We start from the raw sequence: 9,845 nt of genomic DNA, 5'->3' as shown, positions 1-9,845 counted from the left end.
CTGACAGACGGGGCCGCGTGGCCAATGGGAGGCGGTGTCTGCGCCGGCCGGCGGCTAAACCCCACCTCCGAACTGCCTGGGAGGGGTCTCACGGGCGGAGAGTGGGAGGCGGGGCTCAAGGTGAGATTGCCAATAGGCAAGCGGCGTGAGGCGGCTGGGGCGGGAGGCGGAGCCCGGCAGGGGGATGATGTCACCTGGAGCGAGTGGCGCGCGGCGTGGAACGCGAGTCGCGACCCCGGATTCCGGCGGTGGCGCGCGCCGGCCCTCGCGCCGCACGGGACAGGAGAGTGGGAGTAAAGAATGGATTTTAAGGCGGGGGCAGTTCCCGGAGACACGCGCTCGGGTTGGAAGGTGGGGTGAATGCCGAGTCGGCTAGCGCACCTTATTCTGTACCCCTTGCGCCCGCCTCGGGAACTGCACGTGGCACCTCCACCCCCGCCTCCCACTCAGACGATTACGCGGCCGGGAGGGCTCCCCCGGCGGGCTAGGCTAATGGTTCGCTCCGCCCCGCCCACACAGAGGCCGCCCACTGACTTTTGCGCGTTTCAGGCCTCCTCTGTCAGACCAGATACAGAGGAAGGGGGCTTGGCCTCCGCCCTCAGAATCTCTGAAAGGTAGGGGGAGTTGTCTTCAGTTCTGACCCAGCGCTCAGACCCAGACCGGGTCCCAGCCTCCAACCTGGACTTGCTGCTAGGAAGCCGGCCAGGCAGCCTCTCCCTTCGGACCTGGGGAAAAGTCTCAAAGCTCCGCTCTCAGACTCTGAAAAGGGTCTGGTAGTGACCTCGGCTTCTCTCCTCCCACATCTCCAGACATTCTAACCCCCGGATGCAGAACAGACACAGACACTCAATGAGGGTCAAAGATCTTTAAATAAGGAGCTGGTGACAATAAATACTGTACAGGGGAGGGGGTGAGGGTTAGGGTCCAGATCTGTGGTTTCAGCCTCGAGACTCCAAGGACCTAAAAGGAGGGTGAAGAGAGGGAAGCCAAGCTCAGGGGAGGGTACCGGGGGAGGCATGGGAGAGATCCAGGACTGGGGTTCCAGAGCCAAGAGCCCAGGGAAGTGGGCTGAGGGTTCCAGAGGGAGTAGGTTCCCGATCTTGGGATGGGAGTGAGCTAACAGTCCCTAAGGTATTTAGTCAGAATGGCTTGGAGTGAGAGCCTGGGTCAAGGGTCAGAATCCCAGGGAAAGGAGCCAGGGCTGGAGGTGGCAATCAGGGCCTCAGAAATCATTGGCCTGGTTTGGGAGTCTGGGGATACTGGAGGCAGTGGGGGCCCCAGGGGTGTGGTGGCAAAGGGCTCACGAGTAGCTCTGATGTTGCTGGCGCCGCCGGGCAGAGCGCATCTTCTCAAAGCGGGCCTCCATCTCCTCCAGCACTCGAGGTGTATAGCGCACCACCAGCTTCACCGAGCCCTGGGCAGCCTTCAGCAACTCCACTGCCTTCTCATGCTGCTCACCCTCAACACTCTGCAGGGGCGGTACAGACAGCTGGGCCTGGGGCCCACCACCCTCACCCCGCCCCCACCCTGGTACCAACCCCAAGATGCAAAGGCCTCATGTACTCATGAGAGAGTCACTCTTGGCTCAGAGTCCTCCCCGCAAACCTTCCAAGTTCCCCATGTCAGGGACAAGCCCCATATGCCCTCAGTCACCGAGCTAGACCTCCAGACTCGTCTTTATTTCCTCCCTCCCGGCAGCCCGATGATCCCCAGCCCCATCCCTCCTGCCCTGATTCCCTCTTCTTTGTCCCCACCACCAGGCCCCAGCTCAGACCTTATCCTCTCCCCACTGGACCTCACCCTAGCCTCCTCCTTGGCCTTCTGGCCTCCAGTCTCTTCCCTCAGTCTATCCCCTGTAGAGTCCCAAAGGGGTCTTTCTATGCCTCCAGGCTAAGCCTATCCTTCCCCTACTCACAGCCCTCCCATGGGTCCCCAGGAGGCTTGAGACAAAGTCCCAGCTTCTCAGGCTGGCACTCAGTCCCTGCATGACTGGCCCCAACCACCTACCTAGTCGTGCCTCCATCTACTCTAAGCACAGTGATTTTAATCACCGGCATGCCCCAGTCCTTCATCAGAACCAAGCCCTTTCTCTTCACCTCGTAGGAGTGCAGAGTCACAGACCCTACCCACAACACCCTCCGCCAGTAACACCCTTCTCCACCAGCTCCTACTCATCCTTCAAAACCCAACTCAAATATTCCTTCATCTGCAAAAACTCCCCTCATCTACACTGGTCTGCTGCCACATCTGGGTTCTCACAGTGCTTTGTGCTTCCTCATTATCTCCTTGGTTTAGGACTGTTTCAGTCAGGGTCTATCTCCCTCACCAGAGAGGGACTCCTCAAATGTAGGAGCAGTGGCCAATTACTCTCAGGGTCTGCAGCAAAGCCCAGCACAGGGCCGGACACAGAGGCAGTGTTCAGTGCGTGTTGAGTGAATGTGAAAAACAGCGACTGTGCTACCTTGGGCAAGCTGTGACCCCAGCCAGCCCTGCCTCAGATCCCCACTCACCACACCATTCACTGACAGCAGCTGATCCCCACGCTTGAGGCCTCCGTGGCGGTCAGCCACACCTCCAGGGATGACACGGGAGATGTAGATGGGCGAATTCTGCTCCTTGCCCCCCATGATGTTGAAGCCCAGGCCCTCATCCGTCTTGGGTAGTTCCACTACCCTGGGATGTGCGTGGCCCTCACTGGCTGTGAAGGCGGCCACCGTGGCCTGGGAGAGAGAAAGCCTCAGGAGGTGAGGGCCCCTCCACGATGCGTATGCGGACTAGGGTGGAGGATCTGCGTCAGGGAGAGGGATTTAGGCCAGAGAGCTTCCCTCAAGCACGGGGCATCCGCCACAGAACTCAACACAAGATCACTCCGTAGTGACAGTACATCCCTTTTAGTCACTTTGGACACTTCAGACTGTCAAAGAGAAAGTCTCCATTTGGTGTGCGTGCGTCTTGAATACTCAACACTTGTCAATATCGCTTTTTAACAGAGGGAAACAAGGCCTGGACAGAGCTGAGAGCCTCCAGCAAGCAGCAAGAAATAGCATCTAACTGTAGTTTAATAAGATTACAGTGTTTACTAAAGCTAGTTCACTGTTTTCATTGGTTATCTTCTAGTCAGGCATTCGGTACTAGTTTCCATTTGTAGTTGCTAAAAATGTCTTTTTTTTTTTTTTTTTTTTGCTAAAGATGTCTTTATGTGACACAAACTAAAAATGTAAGATTATTTAAAATACATTATAAATAAATCATAGCAAGGGTGGTACATAGATATGGCAAAAATCATGAAGGAGGATACAGGAATGAATGACTGACATTAGATAGATATTGAGCTAGACCATGCGATTCAGTGGATACCATGAGCAATGGGCTGGGGGGCGCCTACCTTGGCTGTGGCGTGGGCCCGGATCTCAGCACTGCCGGTGATGTCCAGCGTGTCATAGAGTTGCTCATACACCTGGTGAGGACGCAGCAGCATCAAGGAGCCGCCAGACCCCTCCTCCCTTCAACTCAGTAGTCCAGGCCCCCCAGACCCTCCCACCCAAGGATCCGCCCCGTCCCCGCAACCTGGAGGCCGCGGAAACTACAACTCCCAAATAACCACTGAGTTGAAGCGCGGGCAACCCAAGGAGGGCCGCCCCGGTAGCTGCTGGGAGGCGTAGTCCCCAGGCTCGGGGCGACCAGGAAGAGGATTACGGCCGCCCGATTGGGCTCGGCGCCGCGTTGCTCTCACCTCCCGGATGGCAGAGCAGAAGCGGCTCTGCAGGACTCGCTGGAGGGCCTGCAACTTCTGCGGGGGCAGCTCCCCGCTGCGCTGGAGCCGCTCGAGGAGCTCCACCGCCCGGGACACGTCTGCGGAGCGGGGGCGGGGCGCACAGACACACAAGTGTCAGAGACGTGAAGACGCAGAGAAGGACGGAGAGATGCGGCCAGAGACCAAGTAAGGGCGAGCGCAGACCCCGGGAAGGACAGCAGAGTCCCAGTCGGACACCCGCAGAGTCGCCCGTGGCAGAGACTGCGGCCAGTCGGGCGCCCTGCGTCCTCAGGATCCCCATACACACCCAGGCAGGGGTGTGCAGCGGGCGCCCCCTCTCCGGCCCGCTCGCCCACGGACCCTCCCACACCCACCGACTGCCGGACTCTCGGCGCCCCGCCCACCCCCGCCGGGCCCGCCCACCCGCCCGGGCCTTGCCGGGGGAGGGGCAGGGGACCGGGCTCCGGGACGCAGGCCGGGGCTGGGTGGGCAGGGGCCCCTGGCGCGCTTACCCCGCTCCAGCCCCAGTGGCTCCACCAGAGCAGCCATGTCGGCGCCGCCGCTGCGAGGCACTCGCCTGGCGGTCGCCGGCGAGGAGGGCGGGACTGCGCGAGGCCACGCCCCAGAGACGAGCGCCTCCTGCGGAGGCGAGGCCCAGCGAGCGCACTGTCCCATCTGCAACCGCTCGGGTCTCGCTGCCCTGCCCTCAGACCCCATCGGTCTGTTGGTTGGGTTTGTGACCTCTCCTACTGCAGCCTCTGTCTGTCTGCACCGCCTGACATCTCATCTGTCCTGCTCGCCACACCTGTCTCCTGTCTGTCCCTTTTTCCCACATTCATTGGACAAACTATGTTAAACATCTGGGCCCAAGATCATGGACACGATGGTGAGCAGGGCAGATAAGCCCACTGCCCTCCCGGAGCTTAGTCTGTGGGTGGGCGGGGGGGCAGGGTAGACAAGCAACTATGGCTGTGATCAGAATTGGGAGTGGGGAGGTGATGATCTACGAAGGACACTGACATAGAGCCCTTGAAAGTAAGATCATCAAGAGGTGGGGCGTGGGTCACTTTCCAGACAGAAAGAGCCCACGTGGCTGGATAACAGCGTAAGGATTGGAGTGGTTTATGATGAAGGTGAAAAGTTGGCAGGATACAGCTGATGCAGAGCCTTGTGTGTTGGCATACTCACGCTGAGGATTTTGGACTTCATGGTAACTCCTAAGAGTAAAATGTGATATTCAAATGTGTATTTTTTTTTTCAAATGTGTATTTTAAGATTACTGTGGACACTGTGTGGAGACTGGATTGGATGCGAGGAAGAGCGGAAGCGTGGGGCAGATCAGGAGGCTATCCCAGTAACCCCATGATGGCTTAGACCAGCGCAGAGGCATGGACGATAAGTGGACAGATTTAGAAATGTTTGGACGTGTCTTAACTGTATATGAGGACTGGGAGGTGGAGGAGAAGGGGATATTAAGGTGCTTGTGAGGTCTTTTGCTATGATGGTCTATGCTGGCGGAGGGATAGTGGATATTCTGACTTTGAGGAGCCCGTGCAGTATCCAAGGCCTGCAAGCAGTTTTGAGAATTTGGGCGAAGGTGGTAAATAAAACCATAAGCATGGACAAGAAAGCTGGAGGCAAGAGAATATAGAATGAAGAGAACCTAGAATTGAGTCCTCAAAACTCGTACATTTAAAATTCAGGAAGAAGGGCTTCCCTGGTGGTGCAGTGTTTGAGAGTCCGCCTGCCGATGCAGGGGACACGGGTTCGTGCCCCAGTCCGGGAAGATCCCACATGCCGTGGAGCGGCTGGGCCCGTGAGCCATGGCCGCTGGGCCTGCGCATCTGAAGCCAGTACTCCGCAACGGGAGAGGCCACAACAGTGAGAGGCCCACGTACCACAAAAAAAAAAAAAAAAAAAAAAAGTTCAGGAAGAAGACAAAGAATGGCCAGAAATGTAGGAGGAAACCTCAGGTGGGAGAAACCATAAGAATTTTTTTTTTAATATTTTATTTATTTATTCATTTTTGGCTGCCTCGGGTCTTAGTTGCTGCATGCAGGCTCTTCGTTGCAGTGCACAGGCTTCTCTCTAGTTGTGGCGTGTGGGTTTTCTCTCTCTACTTGTGGCCTGTGGGCTCCTGAGTGCGTGGGCTCTGTAGTTTGGGGCGCACAGGCTCTCTAGCTGAGGTGCACGAGCTCAGTAGTTGACACGTGTGGGCTTAGTTGCCGCGTGGCATGTGGGATCTTAGTTCCCTGACCAGGGATCAAACCCACATCCCCTGCACTGGAAGGCGGATTCTTTACCACTGGACCACCAAGGAAGTCCTGAGAAGAGAGTGTTTCTGAAGAAAGAAGTAGGCAGTGGTATCAGATGCTCTAAAGAAACGTAGATGTAGACAAGGCTGGAGAAGTCTGGTTGTTGCTTTATACCATCAGCTGGATGGGTAAAGTATATCCTCAGTTAACTTCACCATTAGTGGGATGGAGTCCAGAAAAGGGCTTTTGCAAAGTGAGAGGACTAGAGTAGGTTTGTCTATCCCTCTCTCCTTCCTAATATATTTCTCTTATTTTAACAAAAAAAATAACATAGTTACAGAGTTAAAAACAAAATCAAATAATACAGAAGGACGAATAATGAAAAGCACCAGCCCCTGTCCCTGTCCTAACTCTCCCCACTGCAAGAGGCAACAAGGTATAGATGTTTCATCAGCTAGTTGCTTCTGCAGCTAAGTAACATACGTTTCTCAATTTTTCAATTTTAGATGTTAGCAATATATTACACATTGATTTTCTGCTCTTACAACCTTTCCCCTCTCTTCCCATGGTAGCTTTATGGTACCAGTTTTTAGGTCAATCAATAAAGCACTCACCTTATGTCTAAGTACTTAGTGTTGGCTGTAGAGCTCAAATGTTGTCCTGTGATTACATTTCCTTTCTTGAACAGCTTCTGTTCTTTTCTGTAATGTCTATCTACTTTTGTTTCCTTCATCACACTTAAAAAAAATTAATTTATTTATTTTTGGCTGTTTTGGGTCTTGTTGCTGCGCGCAGGCTTCCTCTAGTTGTGGCGAGCAGGAGCTACTCTTTGTTGAGGTGCGCAGGCTTCTCATTGCAGTGGCTTCTCTTGTTGCAAAGCACAGGGTCTAGAGCACAGGCTTAGTAGTTGTGGCACATGGGCTTTGTTGCTCCGTGGCATGTGGGATCTTCCCGGACCAGGGCTCGAACCCGTGTCCCCTGCATTGGCAGGCGGATTCTTAACCACTGTGCCACCAGGGAAGCCCCTTCATCACATTCTTAATTTATTTCAAACTCTCCATCATAAGGTATATTACTGAATCTTTTTATTCTGAAGCTCCTTGGAAACTTCAATCCTCTGACCCCAATCTGGACCAAATGCTCTCTAGAAACTGCCATCCTGGGATTTCCCTCCACTGCTCTGCTGAACTGGAACCTCTCTTTTAAATCTCTCATTTTGGTAAAGTATATCCTCAGTTAACTTCCTAAAAAGATTGTGGAGCGAATTCCCTGGCTGTCCAGTGGTTAGGGCTCCATGCTTCCATTGCAGGTGGCACGGGTTCGATCCCTGGTCAGGGAACTGACATTCCACAAGCTGTGCGGTGCAGGCAAAAAGAAAAAAAAAGAAAAGATTGTGAGACTTCTCTACCAGGAAAGTTCCTCTAGGGCTTCCCTGGTGGCGCAGTGGTTGAGAGTCCGCCTGCCGATGCAGGGGACACGGGTTCGTGCCCCGGTCCGGGAAGATCCCACATGCCGCGGAGCGGCTAGGCCCGTGAGCCATGGCCACTGAGCCTGCACGTCTGGAGCCTGTGCTCCGCAATGGGAGAGGCTGCAATAGTGAGAGGCCCGCGTACCGCAAAAAAAAAAAAAAAAAAAAAAAGGAAAGTTCCTCTTTTTTTCCCTTAGCACGTCTAGTATCTAATCAACTACCAAAGGCAACTACTAGTTAATTTCAGTTGCTGTTTTCCAGTTCTAAAATTTCCATTCGATTATTTTTTAACAATTCCTGTTAAACTTTAAAATTTTTAATTTAAAGATCTCTTTTTAAAATTTTTTTGAAAATATTGATTGATTGATTTTGGCTTTGCCAGGTCTTAGTTGCAGCATGTGGGATCTTTGTTGGCTTCTTAGTTGTGGCATGTGGACTCTTAGTAGCGGCACGCGGGTTTTACTTCCCTGACCAGGGATCGAACCTGGGCCCCCTGCACTGGGAGTGTGGAGTCTTACCCAGTGGACCACCAGGGAAGTCCCCTAAAGATCTCTTCAAATTCTCCATCTTTTCCTTTGGGAACATAGTTATTTCAGTCTCTGATAATTCCAACATTGGAATCAAGTCTGGGTCTGTTTCTATCTTTTTTTTAAAAAATTTATTAATTTATTTTTGGCTGCATTGGGTCTTTGTTGCTGCGCCCGGGCTTTCTCTAGTTGTGGCGAGCAGGGGCTACGCTTCGTTGTGGTGCGTGGGCTTCTCGTTGCAGTGGCCTCTCTTGCTGCGGAGCACGGGCTCTAGGCATGCAGGCTTCGGTAGTTGTGGCACGCCAGCTCAGTAGTTGTGGCTCGCGGGCTCTAGAGCACAGGCTCAGTAGTTGTGGCGCACAGGCTTAGTTGCTCCGCGGCATGTGGGATCTTCCCGGACCAGGGCTCGAACCCTTGTCCCCTGCATTGGCAGGTGGCTTCTTAACCACTGCGCTACCGGGGAAGTCCCTCCATTATAGGTTATTACAAGATACTGAATATAGTTCCCTGAGTTATGCAGTAGGTCCTTGTTGTTTATTTTCTGTATAGTAGTATCTGTTAATCCCGAATTCCTAATTTATCCCTCCCCCTTTCCCCATTGAAAAGTTCTCTATGTCTGTGAGTCTGTTTTGTACATAAGTTCATTTGTATCATTTTTTAAAATCCCACATATAAGCGTTATCATAATGCTATCTATCTTCCTCTTTCTGATTTACTTCACTTAGTATGATAATCTCTAGGTCCATCCGTGTTGCTGCAAACGGCATTATTTCATTCCTTTTTTATGGCTGAATAATAATATTCCATGGAATATATAGACTTTTTTTTTTTTTGTTTTGACATGGACCATTTTTGAAGTCTTTATTGGTTTTTTTGGCCCCAAGGCTTGTGATCTTAGCTCCCTGACATGCAGCAAGCAGGATCTCCCCAACCAGGGATCAAACCCATGCTCCTTGTAGTGGAAGCGCAGAGTCCTAACCACTGGACCGCCAAGGAATTCCCTCAGCTATTGTAAATAGCCCTATGAACATTGGGGTACATGTGTCTTTCCAAGTTAGAGTTTTCTCCAGATATATGCCCAGGGATTGCTGGATCATGTGGTGACTCTATTTTATTTTTTAAGGAACCTCCATACGGTTCTCCATAGTGGCTTCACCAATTTACATTCCCACCAACAGTGTGGGAGGCTTCCCCTTGCTCCACACCCTCTCCAGCATTTATTTGTAGACTTTTGGTGATGGCCATTCTGACTGGTGTGAGGTGATCTCTCATTGTGGTTGACTTGCATTTCTCTAAATTAGCAATGTGATGTTGAGCATCTTTACCGGTCTGTTGGCCATCTCTGTCTTCTTTGGAGAAATGTCTATTTTGATCTTCTGCCCGTTTTTGACTGGGTTTGTATTTTTTATATTGAGCTGTATGAGCTGTTTGTATATTTTGGAAATTAATCCCTTGTCAGTCACATCATTTGCAAATATTTTCTCCCATTCCATAGGTTGTCTTTTCATTTTGTTTCTTTCCTTTGCTGTGTAAAAGCTTTTCATTAGGTTCCAATTGTTCATTCTTGCTTTTGTTTCTATTACTCTAGGAGTCAGAACCAAAAAAATTTCAATGCGATTTATGGCAAAGTGTGTTCTATGTTTTCCTCTAGGAGTTTTGTAGTATCCGGTCTTACCTTTAGGTCTTTAATCCATTTTGAGTTTATTTCTGTATATGGTATTACAGAATGTTTTGTCTTTTGTACATTGCTCTCATGTTTCATTTCCTCACCCTTCTTCCTGCTCCCCAACTCAGACTAACAGCTTCCCTTTCACACACAGCTGTAGCTTCCACTGAGTATT

At 51.9% G+C, this 9,845-nt stretch overlaps 2 protein-coding genes across 2 annotated transcripts; one reads left to right on the top strand and one right to left on the bottom strand.

Annotated features, from left to right (window-relative positions):
* The first annotated feature begins 24 nt into the window (after nucleotides 1-24).
* C19H19orf73 (chromosome 19 C19orf73 homolog) lies at nucleotides 25-9,747 on the top strand. The gene is given in 4 exon segments (XM_033844040.2): nucleotides 25-120; nucleotides 201-392; nucleotides 394-4,640; nucleotides 5,030-9,747. Coding segments are annotated over 3 exon segments (513 nt in total). The 3' UTR covers nucleotides 619-4,640; nucleotides 5,030-9,747.
* On the bottom strand, nucleotides 851-4,429 carry LIN7B (lin-7 homolog B, crumbs cell polarity complex component). Its single transcript, XM_033846272.2, has 6 exons — nucleotides 4,267-4,429; nucleotides 3,734-3,852; nucleotides 3,386-3,457; nucleotides 2,511-2,720; nucleotides 1,305-1,468; nucleotides 851-960 (listed from the first exon to the last, which is right to left on the bottom strand). The coding sequence occupies exons 1-6, from the start codon at nucleotides 4,427-4,429 to the stop codon at nucleotides 939-941; spliced, it is 750 nt and encodes a 249-aa protein (XP_033702163.2). The 3' UTR covers nucleotides 851-938.
* Nucleotides 9,748-9,845: the final 98 nt, after the last annotated feature.

Source organism: Tursiops truncatus, chromosome 19 (assembly GCF_011762595.2).
Source record: "Tursiops truncatus isolate mTurTru1 chromosome 19, mTurTru1.mat.Y, whole genome shotgun sequence".
NCBI lineage: Eukaryota > Metazoa > Chordata > Mammalia > Artiodactyla > Delphinidae > Tursiops > Tursiops truncatus.
The sequence above is the reverse complement of the archived record's forward strand: the minus strand, read 5'-3'. Positions and strand labels throughout refer to the sequence as shown.